Source organism: Boleophthalmus pectinirostris, unplaced genomic scaffold, assembly GCF_026225935.1.
Source record: "Boleophthalmus pectinirostris isolate CB_2022bp ecotype Guang Dong unplaced genomic scaffold, ASM2622593v1 HiC_scaffold_16, whole genome shotgun sequence".
Taxonomy (NCBI): Eukaryota; Metazoa; Chordata; class Actinopteri; order Gobiiformes; family Gobiidae; genus Boleophthalmus; species Boleophthalmus pectinirostris.
In genome coordinates, this window is record NW_026571095.1 from 19,225,108 (window position 1) to 19,253,092 (window position 27,985).

Sequence of the window (27,985 nt, forward strand, 5' to 3'; positions counted from 1 at the left end):
TTTGGACATAAAAGAGCTCTTTGGAGATTACTCCCCCAGTGACAAAATGACTCAAATATGTGGCCTTATTTCATGTCTCAATATAGAAAGGTGCGAATTTACACAAGAAAGTGACCTGATGTTCTGCAAAAAAATGTGTAAATAATATATTACTAATTTGCAGATGTACATAGTAAGTATTACTATTATACTACCGTATTAATGTTATTTCTACATCTAATACTGTTTTATAGCTATTACCATTTACTATAAATTCTTCTCTACTGTTATAACAATTAGTCCATTATGACAAATAATGACATAGAAACATTCTGGTTTTGAGATGAAAGGTAAAATACATTTTAAAACTGTTAAATGAATTACTTGGATGTGTCCAGTTGCTTCTAGTTGATTTTGGTCTCAACTCTCATTCTGTATTAAATGATTTTTATCTAATCACCCCAAACAATTTGAAGATAAGTCATTTCCTTGTTTTATCATGTAAGCTAAATGGCAGTGTTTTATGTTTTCCAGTAGATGTATTTCCTCATGATCTTACCTCCACCTTCATTATTATACATGTATTTAAATTACCTTCAGGCAGCACCAAATTGGGAGAGAGGGTCCACTCAGGGCAGTGAGGGGAGGGGTGGCTTTTTTCCTTCAAGAGACTCATATTTCCCCAAACGTCGTGGGCCCAGAGTCACCCAGCTCCAAACTGAGGAGGTCTTTGTACTGGGACACAGGCACACATCTAGAGGGGAGAGAGAGCGAGTGAGAGAGACAGAGGGAGACAGAGAGAGAGAGAAGTTTAGTCTGACTTCAGGTCTGCACTGCCACGGTCCGCAATCCCATCATACACTCATGCACTTGGAGCTCAAATCTGGATTATAACTTCTCTTATTGGGAAAATGAACAACCAGGGGTAAGTAGAACCATGTATTTCATCTCTACTAGACACAGATTTTTATAATTCCACATCTAATATACTATACATCTTACTTTTATATACAGTGTTTGTTTATGAATGAAGTTTATTTAATGAAAGTTGTAAAATATTTAACTCTTTCTGTGTGTGATGTGCTACCCCTCAGGTGGTCCCACGCCCTGCACCTCGTCCTGCTGTGCTCACTGGGGACTGCCCTGCAGGTTATTGAAGGTTAGGCTCACACTGTTACTACTTTCTAATGTTTTTTAAAGTTCTGAAACGCTTAAAATGGACATGGTCACACTATGTTGACAATACAATAGGCAAAATTAAGTAAGTTAGGTAAATCATTTGATATATCCTTCTTGTGTGCTACTTTAGATGATGATGTATAAGCAAGGTCCCGTAAAATTTTACATATTAATGCAATGGTAAAAAGGTTCCAAAGGTAGTTTCAAAAGTAGTTTGAAATCCAAACTCCTGGATGAAAGAGAAAGTACACTGACATATTAAGTTAAGACAATGGTTTAATTCAACATTTGAGACATGCTAGTTCTCAGAGATGCCCCTATGCTGTATCATGTGAGGTACTGCAGCAGACTGATTTGATTTAAATGCTGAAACAGGTTGTCCTTACATGACAGATGCTACAAAGTTCAGCTCTCAATTTAGTTTTAATGGAGCAAAACTTTTGAACACAACACAAGGATCTGGCAGGATGTGTGGCATTACAGTCGGCTTATTTGAAATCACATCTCAGTGGTGAAGGATGAGCTATAGATTAGTCAATGCTAACATGACAATCTGTGCTGTGAATTGCACATCTAAACACATTTAGATGAGAAGACATTTAATATTGGGCTTTGCTTTGATTGTTTGTCAGAGTGCAAGAGAGATTTAATGATTTGTAGCCTCAAACAGATATAATTGAGCGCTTTCCAAATCTGAATCAACATTTGGTAAAGTGTCAAAAAATAGTTCCCGAGGACATCCACAGGTCACAGCTAACAGTGAACTACTCCTACCCATCAATTATCTATTTGAATCACAATAGACTGGCATGCCCTGAATCTCATTGGCCATGCCCTCCCATTAAGAAGGATAGGTCCTCCACACATTTCCATTTTCACACCTCTGCCGTGGTCAGACGCTTCCCACTGTGTTGCCTTTCTCATTCAGCTCTATGGGAGGGCAAGACAGTGGCGGGCATGTTTATTTAGTAACATGTCCTCCTTGTGTCTCGCCTTGTGTCTCTGTTATATGCTGTGTGGTTGTGGGTGTGTGTGAGAGATGGAGGCAGACTAGGCAAACGCTGCACCAGGGTGAGAAGTCCAATGTTTAGTTTGTATGCTAATGTCTGCACACGTTTCCTCTCCAATCTGCACTTGTTGTTTGGGTGCGATTGGCATTTGGGGATGGACAGCGGAGGTGATGAGGGTGTGGCTTTGAATTGTACCCAGGGTTGTTCTCGCAGCACTTTTTGTGTTGAGGAGAAGCTAAGTAATGGGAGTGAATGGGAGTAATTGACTGATTATGATAATGGTCACAATGCCAAATTTCCCTTGTGGATCAATAAAGTTTGTCTAAGTCTATGTATTGAGCATAAACACAGACAGTGAAATTGGAAATTACTTAATAGTGAAGGTACTCTATGTAAGATTTTTGATGGAGAGTTCACCCAGTTCATGTCTCAATAGGGATATTTTTTATTTTCCTGGAATGTTCCAAAGTATTGCATACAAAATATATTTTTTCCATATAGACACAAAGGAGATGCAACAAAGATAGTAAGTATGCATGTAAATTTAATTGAATAAATGCAAAATTTATTAAGGCCATGTTGTGGAACAAGCGATATCTCCATGGATATACAGTATCTACCAGAACAGTTACAGAGTGCACCTTTAAATATTATATACACAATTATTTGTTTATATGCAATGTTTCTCAGGTTGTATGCCATGTTTCTCAAAGTTGTGCTTTGATCATTTATAGCCATGTTTACTTAAACAACTTGAAACTAATCAAACATTTTGAAAGAATTTTTGGTACAGAGCAAAAACTACACAACATTTCACAAACCAATTGGCATCACTTTAACCAAATCCATTCTCACTCTCACCATAGTAACTTGCCTATCCAGTATTTTGGCATAGTTCATTCTAACTTTATCAACTTCCCCAGCACTGTTGCCATACATTGCATTTTTATCACTCCTTTATTTTACTTTTTCTTCTGAAGGACCAAGTTTATCTCATATACGGCACAACAATTTCTCCCCCACTATTTGATGAGAAAATACCAGTCTGCCCACCTTCCTGTTGTGGTTTTGATCACTCCCAAAAACTGTTGCTAAAAGGGACACCTCTTTATCTTAATATTTCCGTGCTCCAAACTTCACCCCGTCGTAAAAAACATACCTAATATTTCTGTCGCCCGGAACCTTCACTTTGTATTTGCTGTTGCATGAGTAGCTCTGAAAAGGTCCCATGTTTAGCCAATATAAAGGATTCTGAAGTGAGCTCAGTGGGTGTCTAGCTGGTTTTAGAGACACTGTCCTGTCTACTGTAACAGGGTCTAAATTGAAGGCAAAAGTAGCACTGCAAAACACATGAAAGTTGCTTTAAATATAAGTAAATGTTTGTGTCTTCAATATACCATGTAGAGAAGACAGTTGTACTTCATATACTTTCAATTTGGCAATAGAAAGTAGCACTAGTGGTCTCGTCTAGTGGTATCAGTGTAACAAATCTGAACTATACTGGAATAGCATGCATACTTCCATGATGTTTTTAAAAATAGAATGAAAACTGATTGTTCTGACAACTGATTGAAAGTTTTCTTTTTATACAGTGCACATTAAAAAATGTCGTGGGAGTAGCTAGAGAGAAAAGAGTGATAGAGTGATCTGCAGATTGCAACTATTCAACTGCAATTTCAGTTTGATTGCAATTATCCAATCAGCCCTAGTTTAATTCTTAAATAAATTGAACATCAAATCACTACACACACATGATTTACTGTAACTACTGTAGAATCCTTGTGCATGTAGGCTACCGGCACCTCTGTTTATGGCCAGAAACTCCAGTGGCATAATTCAAAATCAGTCACTTTAGGCATATTTGCTGGACTTTCCAATATAAAAACTGTGATTATGACTGCTGACTGCTCCATTGAGAGATGGTTGAAAATGCCCAAACCTTTAATGTTCTTTATATTACATTAAAGGATTGAGCACCCTGTCTCTGCAGCCACCATGTCCTGTCTGGACTGTGCCCATTGAATGATGCGCTGACTTTGATTTGAACAAAGTTAGGCACATTGAAGCAACTGTAAATAGGTGTCATAGACATTAATGCATAATGGATACCTCTATGGCATAGTAATAGGAAAAATGCCAGTCAGTGGAAATCTGAATACAAAAAAAGTGTTTCTTTTTGAGGGTTTTTAGACTTTTATTTGCAAGGTTTTCCATGACGTCACTGAGATCATGTTCTTCTCCCAACTGTAAACTCTAGCTGAGTTTATAATATGCAAAGAAAGGGACTAGTGTTTAGCAGCCATGGGAAATTCAAGTTATATGCAGAAAGCCTTGACCTGGTTTAAGAGGATCTATGAAACTGTCTGGGGTTCTGGCTTTTGGTGTTTGGGGCATCACTGCCATGGTAACTTGTTAAAAAGCTGAGTATGAATCCAAACTATTGTGTTGATCATCTGTGTGATATCAGTGAGATCATCTAACAAGGACACTTTGTTAGGTCAAAATACATGACTACAAACCCAGTTTTATTTATGGCAATATTGACTCTTTTGACCATTTTATGTCCTTTATGACTGTTATTTGAAAATATTATTAATTTCTTTTTAAGTTCTAGAAGAAATAATTCATTATGGTGTGCTATTATTGCGTTAACAGCTAAAATCAAATACAATTGTGTATTTCTGATGAGAGTAATAAGTGATTTATGTGGTGGCAATTAATAATGTAGTAAAAGGAATTAAGTCATTGTAGTAAACAGCAAAAAATTAAGCCTAGTAGTTATTTGTCTTATAGTTAAAATCACTGGGCAACTAAATGCATTGGTGTAATATCTGTAGGGAGCTGTAATAAAAATCCCACCTAAATCTATAACAGGCTTTGGCTACTTCTTCTTCCACTTCTAGTTACCCTATTACAGACATGGTACATTTAAAAGCCATATTTAAAGTGCATTTTTCTCTATTAGTTTTGCACAGTACTAGTGTTTGTTGTGTTGCCCAGTGGGATGATGGTCATCTGCCAAACCAACTGTAAATATGAGGTTACATTTTCCTGTCCCAGTTCACATCAAATGTCAAACACAATGCAACCCACTCGCACTAGACAAACTGGGATGACATCATAGGCCAGCACCACATCCCAGAACCTCAATCAACTGTTCACACTGACAACGCATGTATTCACACATCATTATATGCAAGATCATATGAGGAAATGGAGGAGCTTTTTACTGTGTCTCAGGGTCGTTCGTATTGGAGGAGGTTGTTTATTCACAGGACGACACTTGCAGCTGGGCAAACACCTCCAGTAAACCGCCTTTGCGCAGACTGCATTGACAAAGAGCACTGGGAAGAGAAATACTCAGAATTACATAATGTATATTCATACATTAGACACAAGGAAATGCATTTAAATGTGTTTTTATACTGTAAAGCACATTAGAAATGTTACAATGTACTATTTTCATGTTGTGATTATTGTGAGAAGAAGCATTGCGCTTTTTAGATTATTCAAGATTATTGAAACCATTAGTAACAGTGAAATTCTTAATATTTATTCACTTTTGCTATTGCACTTCATTTCTTTATTATGTAATCAGCTTCATGAAAGCAAACATAAACAAACAAAATAATCATTTGGGAAGAATACATTGAGAAAGACCTATTTTGGCTTATAACATTTTCAGAGCTATTTATTTTTTGTCCACATTGTGACCTGAATAATCATAATTATTGACCATTGGAATAATCTTGTCTTGACATTCCTTTGCTTTTGATGTATGTTACTGTGGTCCACTTGTTGAATCACTGTGCAAGACCTTTGGGAGAATTTTATTACCATAATTTTCAAAGTAAAAAATGTTTAGTAATAAACTGACGCCAATTAAAAAAAAGGTTAAAAGTAATGATCTATAATGGTGTGTCTGATTTCTCTGGTCTGAAGAGGGAATTTAGGTGCAGGATTGGCCCTGAGATTGGGACTAGGCCCAGGGACACTTGATGTAATGGAAACTGTCCCACTGTGCAGATGTCCACCTCTGACCTCCCTCAGCTCCACACAATATCCTCTTTTATCTGAACTGTGTGTCAGTCAGTCACTGAGATGTGTGTGCGTTTAGAGGCAGGAGTTCAACTGTAACGTTCAGATGGTTGTTGTCGAAATAACCTGAAACTCTATTGATCTCACTGTGGAGAAATTCTGATGGTAATTTAGCATGCAGCTTTTTCAGTTCTGATACAGACATTGATATGTTGGATTTAAGTATTTGCAGATACCTGTTATGAAACAATATCAATGTAGAGACTGGTAATGACCTTGATTTCCTTGAAGTAACCACATATCAAGTTTAGACATTATGAAATATTATTTAACAAATTACATCACTTTATAGAACCTAATAGGGACAGAACTAATATTTTTATACCTGACCCAGGTATAACTGAATTGGGTTAAAATTATATACTATGGTTATTGTTGTATCCCTAATTGTAAAAAGATGTGTGTGTAACATCAAGATAAGGATGGTAAGAGAATAGTATCTTTTAACACTACCATGAGCCTTACATACATGATGCATCTTGTTTGGAAATACATATTAATGCATGATGTGAATATGAAACAGTGTGTACCAGTAAAGGATTTTCATTTGGTCAGGACAGTGTTAATGAATATACACAAGTCACGTAAAACAGTGCTTTAAAGTAAGGAATCTTGCTTATAAATTTCTCCATTTCTAATTAAGTCATTTGCATTTTTACAGTGATAATCATGCTTAGTATGTTTGCCTAATCCAATGCATGTTTCTATCTAGAATCTTCGTGAGGTCATTTTGAGTTAAGGACAGGAGGACATTCAGTACTCACGTTTAGAAGTGGACAGTGGCTCTTAAGACGGGGAAATGATTTAAGTGAAGTGGACTGATAAACTGAATTTTGACCACACCACATTCTTGATTATGGCCACTTAGCTGTGTGTTGGTCCGGAGCTAAGTAAACATCAGACCCATGACTTCTCAATTGGAAGTCAACCACCATCATTATCCGAAACTACCTTAATATCAGGGATAAAGTTAACATGAGTTGCATCTAGTTCAAGGGTCTTACAGAGTGATCAGTGGAGTATCAGAACCATTTTTTCTTCTTATAATATACATGACAACATTTCTCACTATAGGTAATCTACTGTTTCTCAGTAAATCATACTGTATCTAAATGCCTCAATATTTTTGGCTTTGGTGGCAATGTTGCTAAAGGTGCACTTTGTGTAACTTGTGATGGAGGGTATAGAACAATCTTATGTCCATGGAGCCATGCCTAAAATTTTCCACACTATGGCATTTAACTTATCTATCTCCATAGAGATAAGCAATTGGCTCCATCAGGTTACACATACGACATACAGATCAAATATGGTTGGAGAGGCGACCCCGCTCACTATAAGAATGCACATTTAAATTGATATTTAAATGCCATAATATGTTTATTCCAAACTGAAAAATTACACAGTGTACCTTAAAGGTCCTATATTACACAAAATTTACTCTTGACTGAGCTTTTAGTCATGTTATAATGTTGTTACCTCACTAAAAACATACTTGGAGTTGTGTTTTCTTTCATTCACACATGTTTGAGTTACCATTTATCAGTCTATCTACATTTCCAAAGCTCAAAATGCTCCATTCCACCTTCCGATGACATGTAGTGGTAGTTTTCAAGTTAATCACAAGGAGGAAGGAGTTTTTTGTTTGATAGAAGAACTAAATATGCGGAATTTTTGTGCTAAACATAGGTGCATGAAACAAAACACAACTTCATGTATATTTTTGTTGAGGAAACAACATTATAACATAAATCAGAAAATATGGACCCTTTAAATGTAAGGCCAGCCCAAGTAAAGGTAATCTCCTTTTGGCTAATCCTTGCCTGAGGTCATTCACTTGTGATAACCTCTAAGGCCACTAATTGGGCCCCTTTGCTTTTTCCCCTAATATCTTCTTTTGACTTTTTCAAGAAGCAGATTGTCACCCATTGTAATGTAGTCCTAATACCTAGGTTTTGGTCACACTCCCTAGCTTTTACCATGACAACATGGCCCATTTAAACACACTCAAGGTAACTGGATCTACCTGTGACCCATTTGTGCCTGTGTCCACTCAACATAGTTTTAGGGATTCCAGACATTCCTTATCTATCGCCATACTTTAAAGGTTGATACAAACGTTTGATTTAAATGACTTAATTCTCCAATAAAAGCAATTTGTCCAATGTATAGATGTGACTGTAGTCAAAAAAGCATACATGTAAATTTCTAGGGGGTGGTTTTTTGAACTGACGATTAATGAAGTTGATTTCTAGAGGAAATTAAACTAGCCTCTGTCACATGCACTTAGCCACATCCTTTAAATGAATCATGTAAAGGTCAGTGACTACACACAAGATCACGTTTGAACCTTAAATCTACCTATATGAACTTAAACATGCACTGACCCAAATGACTGGATGCCTTCACTAACTTTTAAAAGTTGCTCAACAGCATTTCCTGAGTGAACATGGCCTAGAAATATGAAATAAAAACACATTTTGGAGCAGGGGGAAGACGAGTATGTGTAAAGGACAGGGGGAGGTGCATACATCCACTACTCACCAACACTGACTTCATTGATGAGTTGGCCCTTGAGGCTTTTGCTGCTGTTTGGACTTCACCTGAGATGAGAACAGCTCTGCTCTGTTGACCCCTGCAGCCCGCCCACCATGTTTAAGGGACAGATCAGAAGATATGCCACTCACCATCACTGTGGGAAAGGAAAGTCCACACTGTACTATCAAAGGTCTACAGGTATCAGATACATTTGTTCTAAGTGGCCGAATATTAGTTTTAGTAAGCAATAGTGGCAAAACAGTTGGATAGTGTTTTGTCACAGGTTGTTTTGTTACAACTTTGGAAATAGAATTCGTTTTTTTGTAATGTTTATGTTAGTAGTTATTTAATGGAGTACATGAGGATTGAAGATATAATAATACTTTCACTTTTGTACAAATTTGGTCTTTACTACCCAGAACTCCAATCATTATGCTGAATCACAAAACATATTTTCTCTCTAAAAGACTGGGAAAGAAAATATTATTTTGCCTTCCAAATGTTTGATATAACAAGGTTAGTAGTTTGCATTGCTGAATAATTGTGTTCCTGTTTGGTTTGGCACAAATGTGCTGGTCAGTGAGCCAACCCTCTTTCGCTCTAATTAGCAAACAGAACCAGTGTGTATGAAGATATTTTTTGTGCTGAAGCATTCAAATTATTTTTAAAGTCATATGAAGCAATTTTTAGATGGACTGTTCATATACACAAGGCATAATAATGAACGTGTCATCTTTTACACTAGCCTATTATGTCACACGCAATATCTTTACTCACCACTAAGTGGAGCCAGAGTAGCAATGTTTTCGATCGACTTCATTAGAGACATCCTACTGTCTAGAGAGGAGACTCGCGGAGTAGAATGAAGACCCTAAAAAAAAAAAAAAAGAACGATCTAATACATTATGTAACATTTTCTCTGTATAATAAGTCAGTAATTCAAGTCTATTTTTTCAGGTTACAATGATGTAAATAAGAAAACAAAAATGTACAGGAAATATATCTTAGATAAGAGAACATTCATTCCACAAAAGGAAAAATTCAGACTCAGATTTCATGTGCTTATTATGTGGGTAAATACATTTGCAGTATCTACATACTTAATGGCAATGACAGTAAACCAATTAAGAGTATGGCAGGGCGGCTGGTAGGTAGAGCGGGAAGTGAGAGAGGTGAAGGGTGAAGGGGTTACTCTTCCTGGAATCCAGAGGCCCGCGTGGGGTTCATCCTATGGTTTGTTGTCTGCTAACAGTATCACTGATGATGCTATTATAACAATTCAGCAGCAGTAAAATCTGTAAAGCAATGGTGGCAACATGTGTTAAAACCGCATCTCACAAGAGCAAATTAATTCCGAATAACTTATCTTCAAGATGTAACCTATTTGTAACAATGCAGGTAGCCAAACCTTGGAACATGTTTTTATCTAGTAGTGGTGCCAGGTAATCTGTTGGGCCATGAATGAGACAAAGATTGAGAGAAAAGGGGGGTGAAAGGTGAGATCCAAGTGTATTGTCTAATAGACTTGTTTATAGTCTAAATATATATTTCATTGTTTTAAACCCTAATAGCACCGTGTAACTAACCACACTCGCATCAGCCTATAAGGCCCATCTGTGTTTAAACTTTAAGACCTGTCCATTTCCTAATCACCACAGACATAGGGGACCCCAGCACATCAGCATTAATCAGACCAAGTGAAGGCTCATTGTTTTCTCAGAGTATGGAGCTACAGTAGGCCACATAGCAGACATACCTGCACTGCTGATGTTGCGTGTGTCTGACATGCTACATCTCACTTGGGTGGAGGCATTAAAGCTGCCCCCCCCATGTGTCTCTTCCTGGACCCCCGAGCTTCTCACCCTGACCTGTCCCACAACCACTGATCCCTGGTTAATCCATCACTAATCATGTTCCCTCAGGGTACTTCCCTCTCCCAAAATCCTAAACCTATCATCTGCTCCATTAGTTTACCTTGTCTTAGACTCTTCCCTTGATGTGTAATTGGACCATCTGAATTAGGACATCTAGGCCAGACTTGCACACCAGACTTATAGTACATAAATATATACTCAATAAATATAACCTAATTATAAACTACCCATCAAAATATATACAGTATGATATGCTTGAAATTGCTGTCCATTTTACAGCTTTAATGGACAAATTGCAAACATGCTACATAGGTCTCCAGGAAGAACAGTTGATAGACAAGGTCAGTTAAATACAATCAATCAATGAACCTGTCCAGGGACTAAAGGTGGAAATTAGCACTGATGCTACAACCTGGTACAATGCATCTCTCCTGTTAAGGTTAATGCAAAAATTGTGCGCTGTCCCTGTCTCATTAAATAAATAAATAAATACATAAATTCCAAGCCAAGAGTTTGCGTTAGCATTTTGCTTAATTTGATGACATTATAAACTTCTATATGGACAGACACTAAACTACACAACATTCAAATGACATAAAATGACCACAGTACCACGATGTGCCGTACACGTAAATACCTCTGAATTTACACGGATCCTGCGAGCGCCACAAGGCCGCCGCGTGCTCACCTCACGCATGCGCTTTAGCATACAGAGCAGCAGTTTGACTACAAATTGTAAGTACACTTGATTGTTAAATAGCCAATGCTTGAAAAATGCTAATGCTAACAGCAAAAAAGGATCATAGGTCTGTAAACTTCAGGATGCTGCCTATTATCATTACGTGATCTAAATAAATAGACCTAATCACCTTTTGTACATAAAGTGAAATAGCCAAAATGTTAATGATAATAATTATTTAAAACTTCCCCAAAGCACCTGTTCTAGCCATCTCTATTATAAACTCTTTTATCATTTGTGTAAGCCGCCCCTTGGCCCATGTAAATAAAACTCCCACCACACTGACCCGTCTTTAGCCGCACTGCAGCCCTTATCCTGGCCCTCACCAAACATTTAGTCAGGCACAATGCAACAGAACAGGCTGCTCTTTGTCATAAGGGGCCTCTCTCAGTTGCCCGTGTACTGTCAACTCCAAGAGAACATCCGCCCTTTATAAATCACTTTATAAATACCTCATTCAGTCCAGTGAATTGGCAATTATAGACTCTGTTCATTCTGTAGCTATTTAATGATAAATTAGGCTAATTAATTCAGTTTTCTCAAAAAATTATTCAAAACTATATAAACCACTGTCTTTTAGCCAACAGGTTGTAAAGTTCGCTCAATATGGTATGATCACTGTGATAGATGTTGAGCTGCATAAACAAGGCCTGCTGTATTTGATGTACTGTGATGGCTTATTATATTTATTTTAACAACACTGCTGCATATATGTGTCCACAGACATAGAAGTGGGTCGGCCTCATGGTACATAGTAGGAGGTGTGAGAAGAGGAAGACAAGGGAGGAGTGGTGAATGGCCTCTAATCTGCCGTCTGAGGCTAAAGAGGGAGAGAAAATCAAGTGTGCTGTGGCCAGAGGGGGAGTCGGTAATTACACATGGGCAGAGTAGGGAATGAGATGGCAAGCAGCTACCAACGCCAAATGGGGAAAGGGACAATAAAGCTATAGGGATCGTATAGAAAAACTCAAGGAGTTGGAGAATCCTGGCAGCTATTTATGCAGAGATTTTGACTTTTTGAGAACTTTGGAGAACCTGGACGCATCCTGAGCTGCTAATGCTAACTTTTAGTTGTCTAGATTTTTGCATAATAAGGAGCATTTTGTGTTAGGATATGGCAGCTCTCAGCTTTTTCTTTGCTGTCTTCTTCATACTCTGTTCACCGGTACAAACCCAATGGTGGACCTTCATTTGGGCCAACCCTAAAGCCAAGTCTACCACCTCTCCTCCTTCCACTTCCACTCTCTCTCCATCCAACAGCAGCCTGGATGACCCAAAGGAGACTACTATTTGGGGTGTAGAGGAGCAGGTGACTGGGGGAGCAGTGTGGAGCAGCATGCAAACAGAGAGCCCGACCATCCTTACAGTGTCAGAGGCTGAGCAGAGCACGACTCAGTCCTGGCTCTCACCTCCAGAGGGCAATGGAAGCAGCAAGTCTAAAAACACTTACAAACCACTAAAGCACTGGAAAAGTGGTGAGTCATAGTGCACTGCAGTATCATTGTGGTATAGAGTAGAGGTGCTCAGTTATAGAAAAAATAATAATCACAGTTATTTAAAGCATAATTGAAATCACAATTATTGAAACAAATGACTTAGAGATAAGGTACCATTGCGCCTAAAATGAAATGAAAGTAGGTGATGTATCTTACAGACACAGACTGTAAATGTACTTTACAAGTATAAAGGTACAGGCATTGGTGCACATAGTTATTAATGTTACTGTTTTTGCTAATGATAAGAGCAGTAATCATAATTGTAACTGAAATATTTGCACATCCCTAGTATGTAGGCTACTGATCCACTCCTGGCTGGTTTCAATTTTTTTTTTTTTACATTTGTGTCTTGATTTATCTTACTTATTAAGACACTGTAGGTTTGATTCAGTCCTGCTTATGTTCTATCCCATGTGCTAAGAGACACACACGTTTTGGAGAATGAGCATAATTTATTTTGATTATTTATTACATCATTATTAAACCAGAAAAAGTTGACCTGATTAGGAGGTCATCTGTATGCTATTCTGTGGCTCTTATGAGAATATGGAAGAGAATGGTTGAAAGGTTTTCTGACTATAATTGTGAGTGCTGCCAGAGGTCTGTATTTATAGGAAAAGCAGGTTTTACTTGTCCCTAACAGCCAAGATCCCAAATTAGTGAAGGTTGACGATCTAGACAGGTCCACCACAATGATAAATTTGTCAGCGGTTGTCTTCCATTATCCAACTGTTCTTCACTATCTCAAGTGTAACTCTGTGATGCACAGGCATATCTCTGCAAAGAAGAGTACAGTGATTGGCTATTTCTGTTCCTGCTGGTGGTATGCAGCGCAGATGTTGCCAGATGTTCTCTCCACTAAATCCAATTGGAACAAAGCCGGTTAGCAGTAATACATTGTGCAGCATGCTGGGCTAGAACTAGGTTTAATACACTTCTCAACACAGGAGTATGCTATTGTATATACTCATACTATAAGTCTCCACATGCTGATCAGGCAACATGACTGGTATTAAGTTTAGGAGTAGGAGTGTAAAGTTATTAAATGCTGGCACTTTTTCAAACTTTCTTACAGTGATGGCTAAAAACCTATGGTTAGAAGTTTGTTTTTTTGTTTGTTTTTTCACAAAAGCCATCACCTAGTAAATTAATTAAGAAGTGATGACTTTGCACTTTTACCTTTATCCGTGGACCATAATCGCGCCGGCAGAAACTTCCTTTGCACTGTTTTATTCACACAGCTGCATGTTTTTTCCTGATCATAGCTAATTACAGACGGGGACCAAACCAGAAGAACCCTCGAAACTTTTGTGCAACACACACTTTTATTGCCACAGATTATTTACGTCATACTTGTTTGATCATAGGAAATGCTATATCCGAACTTTTTACCACCACAGTTAAATATAGTTATCTTCAACGATCTCAACATGATGCTACAAATCAACAAACAAAATTTCACTTTTGCTTTGTGCTCCTCCTAAATCCTTATCACAAACTATTAAACAACTGAAATGGGACTTTTTTTTTATCTGTTAATTGTTTAAAAACGTGTATGGTCTATTATGCTGCTTTATTTTCTTGAGGATTCACAGATGTTACTGTAGGGGAGAATTGTTGTTTTATCTATTTACATACGATACTTTTTTTTTGCTTTGTTTTGTTTTCATGGCTAATTATTTTATTGTCTAGAGAACATGGTTGCTGTCTGCATAAAAACTGAACACTCCTTGTGTCATGGCCTGTGTCTGTTATGAGGGATTATATCCATGTGGACCAGTGCACTCAAGTGTAGCCGGCTCCAAATCTATTCAATTAGGATCATGACAGGTGGATTCACTAGCATCACTGTCGTAATGACCGGACTATAGGGGTTTCTATAAGCGCTGTTTGTTTGTTTTTTCCCTGATGCATTTCATGCGAGGCTAATTGAGGATGAGAAGAAATATTTCTTCTGAAATAGTTTACTAAAGTTAAAACTAATACATGAAGTATATCAGCTACAATTTCCACACTTCACTGAATGCTGTTTTGCTCAATTTAAATTGGCATACAGCAACTCAAACATAAATAGCAGTCTCACATGGCCTACTGATTAAAGACTTTACATAGATTTAAGAATATTGTAATATAATATAATTTACATTTACTTCCGCCTTTCTTCTGTAAATTTTAGCGAATAAACAGATTTTAAAATTCTTTTTTTTCTCCCTCTCTACATCAGAACGAGGCTCTGGGGGACACTTGGACCTGACTGAGTTGATAGGGGTCCCTCTTCCTCCCTCTGTTTCCTTTGCTCCTGGTTTTGAAGGTTTCCCAGCGTACAACTTTGGGCCTGAAGCCAACATCGGGCGGCTCACCAAGACTTTCATCCCTGGCCCATTCTACAGGGACTTCGCCATCATTGTCACGGTAATTTTAAACTATCACTCATAAAACTTTCTAATATCAAAATTTAAAAAAAAATTTATAAATCCATTAGATATAAGTTTTTATTTTTTATTTTATAGTCTATTGAATTTTTGTGGGGTACATGAATTACAATGGCCTAATTTTAGCACATTTCTGGGGGACTGCAAAATTGTTTTCATTAAGAGAAGAAAGGAAATGAAAAGGAAATATAACTTTTAGTAATTTCACCCATGTATAATAAATAGATTAGTCTATTGCTATGAGTAAACCAGAAATGTTCTGTTGTTTATTGCACTCTGCTGCCATCTCGTGGTTAACTGGAATACTGCAACACTAGACACACTTGTCATTTTACTCAGATTCGACCAACGACCTTGAGAGGAGGTGTGCTGTTTGCCATCACAGATGCCCATCAGAAGGTGGTGGAGCTGGGGCTGGCCCTCACTCCAGTGCGTGAGGGCCTCCAGAGCATCCTGTTGTACTACACGGACAGAGAACACGCTGCTCACAGCCACAAAGCAGCTGCTTTCACTGTACAGGACATGACAGACCAGTGGACGCGATTTACAGTGAGCAAACAAAATATTAGATAAAAAATATATGAAATATGAATCCAGTAAATGAATAACTAAAACTATGTGATGTGGCTTGAAGTTGGTTGTGGAGCATGAAGAGGTGCGTCTCTACATGGACTGTGGTGAAGCAGAGAGGACCACCTTCCAGCGCAGACCAGACAGACTCACATTTTCACATAATTCAGGCATTTTTGTGGGCAATGCAGGAAGCACTGGCCTTGACAAGTTTGTGGTAAGCCATTGCCAAATAACCTAAATTGTTTTTTACAAAAGAATGATTGAATCGATTCAAAGCAGCCAAATTAGCTTCATCAAATAAAGTGGCATTCATAAAAGATTTTTCATACAGTCTTTCTGGTCTTAACTCTTGATCAGGGTTTAGTAGCATGTGAGTCGCTACAAGTTGATCAATTAAATTTGAATGCTTGTGTATTATGGATTGGACAGTAAGGGACCTCTACATACATTTTTTTCTTTAGTTTTTGTTTATGCATTAGAAATTATTGTTTTCCATTTTCTCCCAGGGGTCTATTCAGCAGCTCGTGATAAGAGACGACCCTAGAGCTGCGGAGGAGCAGTGTGAAGATGATGATCCTTATGTATGTATTTCCTATCCAAACATGGAGTTCCAAACATAAGATCAATAGCACTACTTGTGGTCAATAAAATTATACATTAAATGAGTCTGCTTGTGTGTAGTTTAATGTTGTGTTTTATTTTCCAAAGGTTCTGAAACATAGGATAAATTTGAAATGCCTTCTAATAATCTCACATTATTATTATTTGACTCAAGGCCTCAGGGTTCTCCAGTGGTGATGATTCTTTGGATGATAGGGAGACAGAGGAGGAGGTAAAGAAGAACTCACAGAGAAGGAAACCCACCTCAGCACAGGTAGGCCCAAGAACCATATCTCCTCCTTATATTGAAACTATTACATTTGAAATATTGATGTTGCCTCACTATTGCATTGATGGAGTGGGTTAAGTTTGCGTTTGAGTGTACATGCTATTGTGTCTCTGGATACAAATTGTTGTATGTAGCTGGTTCAGTTTTGTTGGCAAAAAGAATACAGCTACCAGTTCATACAGCTTTGTATTGCATATTAGAGATTTGTTGTTAGCCCCGTTTGATGCTCAACCCTGTGTTGTTCTCCAGACAGACCCAAACATTCCCATCTTCAAGCATTTCTAGGCCTTTCATCCTCCTTCTGTGAGGAAGTCAGCCTGACCTCACATCTCGTAATCATCAGGGTCTTTGGAACTTCAAAAGAAATTTGCCTCCATAAACAAAATAAATGTTCCCAGATATGGAGAAGTCAAGGTCACATTTCTGTCCAGTTTGTGAGATTTTAATTTTGCAAAGACTTAGGCCATTTAAGATGATGTATATTTAAGTAAGATACTTATCCTTCAGTGTATTACAAACAGGTGCTGGACTGTCCTTAACAATGTTAAATGAGTCTAAAACTGATAACATAACAGGCACTTGTGTTTTCAAATACAAGTTTACAGCAAATAGCTGCTGTTGCTAGTGATGGTAATCTACATTGTCTATAAGACCTTTTTAACAGATTTCATTCTGTCTTAAACAGGAGGATAGTGTTCCAGTGAGTGCCCCACCCACCGAGGCCCCAGAGACTGAACTAGATGGATACTCTGGTCAGCTGACTCCCACTGAGAGCACCAAACATCTGAGAGGTGATTCCTTCTAAATCATGCAATATTAACCAAATATGTCACATTGTAAGTTGTTATGTCATATGACTTTTGTTGTTATTGGATAAACTTCATATTGTGCTTTGTCTTTTGCAGATTCTCATAGAATTAAAGAGGCCGAAGAGGGAGGCCACAGACTGAAAGGAGAGAGGGGGGAGCCAGGGCCCCGGGGGCTGCCCGGTCCTCCTGGTCCCCCTGGGTCCTCTTTAGCTCCAGGAAAAGGCCAACCAGGACCCCGTGGCCCTCAAGGACCCACAGGGGCCCCAGGACTACCAGGGTTTCCTGGGAGAGATGGCGAGCAGGTGCTGTATGCAAAGATTTGAGGAGAAACAGGTTGCTGAGAGTTTAATAATGTTTTTCTTTTATGTCATCACTCATGTTTCAGGGAACCAAAGGAGAAAAGGGAGATCAAGTATGTTTTTCTTACAAATTGTTTGTGTTGTTGATTTCTTTATGAAATTAAATAAATAAAATTTCACTTCAGGGTCAGAGAGGGACTCAGGGAACAATAGGCTTACCCGGAGAAACTGGAGCCAAAGGAGCGAAGGTGTGTCTTTCATGCAAATAATGTAACACACTTGCTTAGTACAGTACTATATAGTACCCTGTATGACATCTTTTATATACTATACTTTAGGGAGATCCAGGACTGGGTTTACCTGGGCCACCTGGCCTCCCAGGGCCACCTGGACCGCCCAGATCACACAGTGTACCAGTATGTATCATTAAACAGTATGCACTAAAAATGAGATCGTTGGATTTGAGGGTCACAGTGTTTGTATTGTAGTATGGAAATGATGCACTGGGTTCTGGATTTGGAGACCTCGACATGGACACTGAAGTCATCAGGGTATGTTGTTCACTTCATCTCATCTTCAATGGAAGCTTGTAGTGATGTTAAATAAATGTTTTTTTCTTATAGGGACCTCCTGGCCCACCAGGACCACCGGGCCCTCCTGGCCCTCCTGCACCCCACACACTTCCTAATATAGAGGGACTCTCCCCTGGACCTCCAGGGGCCCCTGGAAAAGATGGTTTACAAGGAAGACCTGGAATACCAGTACGTTTCTCTGATAGAAAAGACAATGCAGCCCATTTTCACTGAAATCTTTAATATTAAATCATTAGAACTGTGTTTTCTCAGCCTCAGTTGTCTCAGTGTGTATCTCAACTCTCCACTCTATTGCAGATTGTGGAGGATTGGTTTAGTGGCTCTGGCTCCGGAGAGTCAGGCCAGAGCTCAGGGCTGGCTCCTGGACTGGACTCAGACCTGGGATCTGGGTCCAGTTCTGGGTTCAGCTCTGAACCCTCTTTTGCCTTGAGTTCTGAGTTTGACTTTGGGTCCACTTCAGGTTCAGGCGAGGTATATTGCCCTGGTTTGCTGTTGTCAGCAAACACAAAAGGCAGGTTACACTCAAAACTAGCATTGAGGCAGTATCATAATTTTTATGAGGACATAAAACATTTTGCCTTCATGCTCAGCTTTGGGCTGTATATCCGTGGCTATGTTGTTTCACTGGCTGCCATTTTCTCCTTCTACCTGTGCTGCTGATGTACTTGATCTGCTTGCATTATTCAGTGTTACTTTCAGTTCATGTTTGGTCCAACTTATTTTAATTATGTTTTTTTTTTTTTTTAATGAAGAGGCGAGGCTGAACTGAAAATATACCTTGCTTATAACAGTTGTATAACAACTATTTTAAGCTTAAATGCAACATGGCCAAGGAAATTATCTGCCTTTTTAGAAAATATAAAATTTGTTATTTATATGGTCTGCTGAATCAGAATCAAAGCTTGAAGGATCACTGATGAAAATTATACAGTGACCCTTGAAACTTTGCATTTTGGAATGAGGCTTATACTAATGCTTGGTCATGCACACAGCAATGATTTATGTGGGTTTTATGTAGATTGATTTGTTTGTTTTTCCCAGGGAACAGCAGGAAAAGACGGTGCTCCGGGTGTGCCAGGACAAAAGGGACAGAAAGTAATTTCACCATACCTCCAATAACACATAAAACATTAGTATTGACATAGCCTCACTGTGAAAACATCACCTTTGATAACCATATATCTTAAACTGTTAGTTCTGTGTGACCAATACTTATTCTTATACGGTTATTCTTAGGGTGACCAAGGATTGACCGGCTTACCTGGACCAAAGGTAAACATGAATACATTTTAAAAAGCACTTAAAAAGCAATTGGGTGCTTTCATGTTGTTTATGAATGTACTGTATTTCTCCTGTTTTGCAGGGTGAATGTGGGTCAATAGGCAGCACTGGCGCCAAAGGACTTGAAGGTCCTAGAGGTCCCCCTGGACAGAGGGGACCAGTGGGCCCCCCAGGGCCACCAGGGCCTCCAGGACCACCAGGATCTAAGTACTTTGTAGAGGTAACTCTGGATCTAGTCAGTCAAGTAGTTTAATATGGCATACAATGCTATAATGTAAAGTCATCCATTCATATGTTTCAGGATATGGAGGGCTCAGGAAAGAGTGATATGCTGATTAGTGCTGGATTCAGAGGACCTCAGGTCAGTAAAGAAACCCTGTTTCTTACCACAAATTTGAATATGACAATTTTCATGACAATGAAAATGAATATGACAGTATTTTTTTTTATTTTTATTCAGGGTTCTCCAGGTCTACCTGGTCCCAGAGGGCCAAAGGTATGAAAAGCTATAAGCTGTATTTTAGCTACTGTTGTTAGATTGACATCATCATCATCATCATCTTACATATGTCTTGCACAATGATGCTTAGAGCTTAAAAAAGTAGAAATGACTCCTTTGTTATAAAGAAACTGTTTTATTGACAGGGGGAGGATGGAGCCCCAGGTGCCCCAGGACTCTCAGTAAAGGTTTGGTGATGTTCTGTTCGTCTAAATAAATACATTTTTAAGAATTTATTTAATTTGATAAAAAAAAAACTATTTAAACCTTAAACCAATAAAATATCCATGTTATATGTCTCAGGGAGAGGCAGGAGACACAGGTCCACCCGGTATTCAAGGTCTGGCTGGACTACCCGGGGCGAGGGTAAGATGTCCAACTGATCCTTTGTTTTATTAATAAGTTTTGTCATCTAACAACCTGAATGTTTACAAACATTTACAGGGGGCTAAAGGAGAAAAGGGCAGCCCAGGACTAAAGGTAAAAGTAATTGTATCTTACTGGGCAATATAAATTACAGATTAATGCTCAAACTATGCACTTTAACTCCTTTGTTCCCTCAGGGAGAGCCCGGCAATGATGGACTCAGTATCACAGGACCTCCCGGACCTCCCGGGCCTCCTGGGCCAGTTATAAATATGGAAGAGGTAAGTGCATGAAATTTAGCAGGCAATTATATATGTATAATTACAGTTATGAGCCAAAGTGATTAACAGCGACTCTTTCTGCATCTACAGTTTCTCTTCAATTTTACAGATGGGCTGTATAACTTCACTGTGATCAAAGGACCACCTGGACCTGTGGTACGTTCAGACATGGGGTAGAAGCATCATAGATACTAGGACACTATACATCATGACACTAGTTTCTTGCTTCTGTACGCTAATAACTTGACTTTGCCTTGCCCCACTATCTCAACAGGGACCAGAGGGTTTGCCTGGCAGAGCTGGATTTCCTGTAAGTGTGTTATGTATTGAGATTCATTGTCTGTATAGTTCTCTATTGTATTAACATATTCAATGTCAGATCAAATGCCCCTATAAGCTTATACTTAATATTGTACTATTATTTTTCAGGGACCTCGGGGACCAAAGGGAGACATGGGCAATCAAGGAGTTCAGGGTTTACCAGGGCTTAAGGGAGAGAAAGGGGAGCCAGGAGTAACAATCGCTGCTGATGGATCTGTCATTTCATCTCCAAGAGGTCCTATTGGGCCTAAGGGAGTGAAGGCAAGATACTTCATTTGATTTGCTCAATACTACATTTCATCATTGGATAAAAAACAAATCAGAACTTACTGGTGTACTGTTTTGTAATGGTGCAGGGTGATCGTGGCTTGCCAGGCCCCACAGGACTTATGGTGGGTCCATACTTCATTCATTGAAGCATTCACAACATATACTTATTTGTTTATGTATATTTTTTAAACTATGTTTGTGACATATATTCAGGGACCAATCGGACCACCGGGACAAAAAGGAGAGTATGGATTCCCTGGTCGTTCAGTGAGTACCTGTAGCTCATCAGATTGTTTCTGTTTGGAAATCTTGCTCTTAATGATGCTCAATGATACTTCTGGCATTGCCTTTGATTAGCAAATATCAGGAAAAATAAAAAATAAATGAACAAGCTCTTAATTGATAAACACATTTGTCTTTCTTTGAAGGGACGGCCTGGTGTTCCTGGAAGAAAAGGAGAGAAAGGGGATTCTCCTGGCCCACCAGTAAGGACCATACAGGCTGTATAGATTTTACTGAACCTATGTGAATATTTTAGTCAAATTAATGTTTAAATTCTATTTCTAGGGCCCACCTGGTCCTCCTGGCCCACCTGGACCCCCAGGAAGGATTTTTGGTTTGAATGGGGTAAGTTTCACATTATTCTAATACATATAGTAATTATAAGCAGTGGATGAAGCTGGTGAAACTCAGAAAATGTGAAGAAAGAAAAAAGTGATTCGTTAAAAATGCTTTTGTTACAATGACTCGGTCTGATTGCGCTGCTCTTCTTTGAATTCTAAAGACAGTGTTCCCCGTGCGCCCCCGACCGCACTGCAAACCGGGCCGAGTAAGTCCAGACCAGACCACCTGACTGAGCCTTTACATAGGAGCACCAGTCAGAGTGGCTCTGTGGGTGTGTGGGTGCAAACGCATGGTAGCTAACAGGACCTATGCAGCCCCGTCTCAGCTTTAACCTTTTACTTCTAATGCTTCTTTATCCGTTTCTTTTATTCTGGTCTTTTGGCATCAGACAGACAATGCATTAACAGTTTGGGTGTGGTGCAACTGTTTTATTAATGCAGAGTTTTTTGCAAGTTTTTTTTCTTGTTTTGTATCATTACAAAAGGTGCAGTTGATACATTACAGTAGTGCTCCTGTATGTACAGTATTATCTGCACCGGAGTGAATTTACCAAGAGGACAGATTCATATGTACTCTGTAGTGAAACGGTGTGAATCTTTTGGCCTTGTACTTTCCTATGGTGTATCCTCTTGTGGTGATGGGCTGGTGGGATGATGTGTGTGCTTTCTTGCTTTTGTTAAGTTTATTGCCTGTGCCTATATGTCAATTATATGTCTACAATTGTTTCTCATCGCAATGCTTCCAAGAGCCTTGGAGTAACAAAACCTTGGTAGAATGTATGATAGTAGTATTTGTATAAACCACCTCCCCATGGAAATAAAAAAAATGCCTTTATTTATACCTTTATGACAAGAACCAAAGACTTTTGTTACTCTTTGAGATAAATGATTGATAACATCAGTGTCCGTAACAAATCTACCCAACCCCTTTTTTTTAATACATAACAAGAGTAATTGTCCTTGTTTTAAGCTTGTGGGAATAAACTGTTGTGTGTAACACTTGTGTTTATGTAAACCTAAATCTGCATGTGCTTCAAATAGAACAAATGATTAATTCATTAAATCCTCTGTCTAAAGGGCTCGTATTCAGTGGGCACTAAAGGAGACAAAGGAGAGGCAGGATTACCTGGGGAGCCTGCTGTATTTGGTGATTATATTATTAGATATTATATTGTACTGTATCACTCAACAAAATACAGTTTGTCAAAGACTCAGCATGTGTTTATTTTTATGTAAATCAGGTCTTCCAGATGGAGCCGAGGTGAGTCATTTGTGATGTATTCATAATAAGTGTAAAGTTGTGTTACTCATACTTAATTACAACATCTTTGGTCTTTAGCTGCGTCGAGGTGAAAAGGGAGAGGAGGGCTACAGAGGGCAGAAAGGAGAGAAGGGTGACACGGGCCCTCCTGGTCCTCCAGGGTTGCCAGGACGATCAGGACTGGTGGTGAGTCTTTGTGGACTGGACATAATAATGAGTTATATGAGTTTGTGTCTGAGTGGTCATGTGGCCACATGTGGTCATAACACTTTTAGTCACAACATATGTGTTTCTAGGGTCCAAAGGGTGAGTCTGTGGTGGGTCCTCCAGGTCCTGTTGGTCCTCCAGGTCTGCCTGGTACAGCAGGGATTGGACGCCCAGGTGCGAGAGGTCCTCCAGGGCCTCCAGGACCTTCAGGGTCAGCCTTTTCCTATGGATCAGGTAAAAAGACATACCACTATGTGAGTGAACATGAATCTGTGAAATATTTAAGCATTTGCTTTGTTTTTCATCAGTCACTGTTCCTGGCCCACCTGGTCCTCCTGGTCCTCCCGGGACTCCAGGATATACCAACCCGGTACAGAGGCTTTTTTCTAGACTGGCACTAAAGAAATATATATTGTATTGCAACTTTAAAGTTAAAATAATTGTGTATTTCAGATCACAACATATAAGAGCCTTCACGCTCTGAGCAGAGAGACCCAGCGAGCTGCCGAGGGAACACTAGCCTATGTATCAGAGAGGGGTGGGGAGCTATACATCAGGACACGCCATGGCTGGAAAAAAATACAGGTGTGAATAACCTTCTTGATAATACATGTCTTTGTTGTAATATGATACATGTATATTGGTTTGTCGCACACATGCTTAATTTCCTGTTCATGTTTTAGCTTGGAGAGTTGATCCATTCATCTTCCGCTGCGTCACAGGCTTTGAGTCGACCTGGGGACTGGAGCAGACCTCCTAGGATCCATAGCCAGGTGCACACACACACACACACACTCATAATGCACAGTAATATTTAAAATACAAAAGAAAATACTAACTTATTATAAACTAATATATCCACCACAGGAGCTGCAGGAGGGTGACAGGGGCTACCAGCCCAGCTATAATGTGCTGCCACAGACCTTCAACGCAGTCCCAGGAGTGAGTGAAGAAACATTAGTATGAGAAACCAAAGCAGATGATATTCTTTGGACTGTTTTGTGATAAATTAGCTGTAAGACTTGGACTGCTATGTTCATTCATTCTTTGTTTCGTTTATTCTCTCTCTTAGCTTCATCTGGTCGCTCTGAACACACCACTGAAGGGGGACATGCGGGGCATCAGGGGGGCAGACTTCCAGTGCTACCAGCAGGCTCGCTCCATGGGGCTGACCACCACGTACAGAGCCTTCCTCTCCTCTCACCTCCAGGACCTGGCCACTATAGTCAGAAAGGCAGACCGCAATGACATGCCCGTGGTCAATATGAGGGTGAGCTATGACTTTTGAAACTGCATTTGTTTAAATAATGTATGTAGCGTGTGTATATATATATATATATATATATATATATATATATATATATATATTTCCTTCCAGTTTTAATTTCATTTCATTTGTACAAAGATGTCTTTGCACTATACTATGTGATGTGTATTCAGACATTAACAGACTTTTTATAATATATATATATATATAATATATTTATTTTATAATATATATAACTTGCAATTCAATTATTCAAGTGTTAAATTGGAAGATGATACACAGTTAAACATCAGTTGCCAGTACATGTTATATAGGCCTAAGCAGATATGTAGTTTATCTGAATCTTGGCCCAGGATGCAGAGGCAGTATTTCTCCTCTGACATGACTATGTAATGTGTTCCAGTAAATTGAGCTGTCGTGATAGATGATATGTTAAGTGCTGAAGGGTCCGCTAAGTTCACCTGTCCGTCTCTGCTCAGGGAGAGGTCTTATTCGACAGCTGGGCGTCTATCTTCTCTGGGAACGGAGGAGTCTTCAACCCCTCTGTCCCCATTTACTCCTTTGATGGGCGCAATGTTCTAACTGACCCTGCATGGTGAGTACATGACTAAATTATTTTTAAATACTACCTAAAAGTGCTTTGTGTAACTTTTCTGGTGGAGGGTCCGTCAAATGCTTTTCTTCATGGAGATGTTATTGCTTTGTCTGGAATGTTTCACAGTATGGTATTAAACCTTTCTGTCTTCATGGAGGCCAAACCAGACCAAGTTACAGGTCAGATCTGTGGAGAGGCAACCCCGCTCACAGTCAGAATGACTGTTTTTCTTTGTGTTTTTGAGCTATAAAATTACCTGTAATTGAATAAATTTAATGTAAAGCTGTTTAATATCATACTGGTGGACATTCCAGGTAGAGCAATGACATATCCATAGAAACAAGCAGGTGATGGACCCTCCACCAGAAAATTTACACAATTCACCTTTTACCAGGAAACAAGGAAACTGTGATTATGCACATAACATTTGAGGCCATTGTAGAAGAGGGACATGGACATGGAGGGACTACTCAGTGAAATAAGTGATAATAAATGCAATAACACCATATTACTTTCTTATGTTTTCTTGTGATCTACATATTTTTATGAATTGCGACACAGGGAGAGAGAGTTTGGAAGATTAATAGTGCCAACATATTACAACCGGAAAAAACAAGAAAATCTATGTAATGTATTGTGTATCTAAATGTAATGTCTCTTTTTATACAATTAATGCGACATCAGTGAATAAGTGGAATGATTAAGTACATTATTGAAATTGCACGGTTGAATATAACAATCAATCCAGGACTTGCACCTTATGCAAATCAGCCCAGTATCACTAATAATCAGTGTTTAATTTTCACCAAATAATATGTCCAAAAACTAATAAAAAAAACAAAACAAACTTGTTTCTTCATAACTTAATGATATTCAGAAGAACAACATCCCAGTAACTAAATTTTACATACTAAACCAATTCAGATTCCACCTACCAGAAAAGTTTGCAAGAGTGTCTAAAATGTTGTCTTTCTTTTTAGGCCGGAGAAGTTGATTTGGCATGGCTCCAGTCCGGTGGGCATCAGACTGACTACAAACTACTGTGAGGCCTGGAGGACAGCGGACATGGCGGTGACCGGACAGGCTGCTCTGCTCCAGTCGGGACGTCTCCTGGGACAACACACACGCGCCTGCTCCAACCACTATATCGTGCTTTGTATAGAAAACACCTATGTGGGCCACAATAACCCCAAAAGGACCTGAACACTGAAATACAGACAGAATGGAGCTCCATGAAGTAAACCACATTTATTCAACAAATTCAGGCACATACTCTGTACAAAATGACACTGTTTGTTGACACGAGGGACAAGTGAAAGGGCACTTCTCAAGGTGGTTACTAATGTAGAAGTATAGCATCACAGAACTACAGTGACTTTTAATAACTACTTTTTTTTTATCTAGGCCTATTTTTTCTATAATTATCAGTATTAAATTCCATACTGTCTTGTCTTGTTGTTGTAGCTAGATGCTGTCTTGTTTAGTTTTGTCCATTATGAGTATAGTTAATTGGAAAATGCATTACCTCTCCCATTTTGTTATGTGATGACGTCTTGCACAGAGTGTAACAAACTATATTTACTGCAGCTTTACAGTCATTACAAACAGGCTAACATGGTTCAGCCCATCTTGTAAAGCCCTCAATGTAACTTGCCTTAACTTGCCTTTATTTTATCAATGTGATTCACTGCCAGTACATAAGAGTTACTCGTGTAGAGAGGTCTTATTGCTTATTTGTTTATTGAGTATTTGTTTGTCAGCTGCTCATCTATGCTTTTAGTCTTGTGTCTTAATGTCGTTTTTGCTAGGTTGTTACACTAATTACACAAATTCACACTTTTCATACTTTTATGAACCAGTTTACAGACGTATCTGAGAGTGAGTGAGTGTAAAACTTTAGTCCGACAGCTGGGTTGTCCAATGTAATCTGATTTCTGCATTTTTCATTATAAGGATAAGACACTATCCCATTTGGTTTCAACTATGTTGGTGTTTAACAGTTGTTTGTTGTTTGTACTTTAAGTCGCATGGTATTGAATGAACAAAGTATGGAAATCTGGATGATGGAATCTGCTGAACTCTCCTGCTGCTTACACTAATTGCTAACTGTTTTAGTTTCGCTTGAGAAAAAACACTTTGCTTTTATTTATCTTATAAGTAAAGTAGTTTGACAATTCCCCCACTCCTCAGTTGACATATTTGTTGACCATGTATATACTGTTCAGTGCTATTTTTGTATTATGTAGGTTTTGTAAAGTGTACACTGTAACAGACAATTTTTCTTTCCCTATTTTCAAATAGGATAGATATTGGCACTACATTTGTGTCTTGACTTACACAGTATTAGTTCACTCTACACAGCTTTTCTTTTGTTTTGTGGGATGACATGAAATCTTTTGTACTGATAGATGGTGCTTTATGAATAAATGTTTTTATTTTGTATTTTTTAAGGGGGTGAATATTTTTCATTCAGAATACTCCAGCCTACTTAAGATCCGGTACATAA

The 27,985-nt window shown here is 38.8% G+C and overlaps 1 protein-coding gene across 1 annotated transcript; it reads left to right on the forward strand.

Moving 5' to 3' along the window:
* The first annotated feature begins 703 nt into the window (after positions 1–703).
* col15a1b (collagen, type XV, alpha 1b) lies at positions 704–27,982 on the forward strand. Its single transcript, XM_055152160.1, has 42 exons — positions 704–904; positions 1,074–1,138; positions 15,138–15,325; positions 15,685–15,894; positions 15,980–16,132; positions 16,425–16,499; positions 16,694–16,792; positions 17,493–17,598; positions 17,713–17,918; positions 18,002–18,028; positions 18,101–18,163; positions 18,254–18,331; positions 18,404–18,466; positions 18,539–18,676; positions 19,550–19,603; positions 19,745–19,780; positions 19,872–20,009; positions 20,091–20,150; positions 20,250–20,285; positions 20,435–20,476; positions 20,592–20,654; positions 20,733–20,768; positions 20,852–20,935; positions 21,026–21,091; positions 21,210–21,245; positions 21,365–21,517; positions 21,613–21,648; positions 21,740–21,793; positions 21,955–22,011; positions 22,094–22,153; positions 22,311–22,355; positions 23,227–23,296; positions 23,391–23,410; positions 23,489–23,596; positions 23,707–23,851; positions 23,926–23,987; positions 24,071–24,202; positions 24,301–24,390; positions 24,485–24,559; positions 24,690–24,887; positions 25,364–25,479; positions 26,460–27,982. The coding sequence occupies exons 1-42, from the start codon at positions 891–893 to the stop codon at positions 26,680–26,682; spliced, it is 3,780 nt and encodes a 1,259-aa protein (XP_055008135.1). The 5' UTR covers positions 704–890; the 3' UTR covers positions 26,683–27,982.
* The last annotated feature ends 3 nt before the right edge of the window (positions 27,983–27,985 follow it).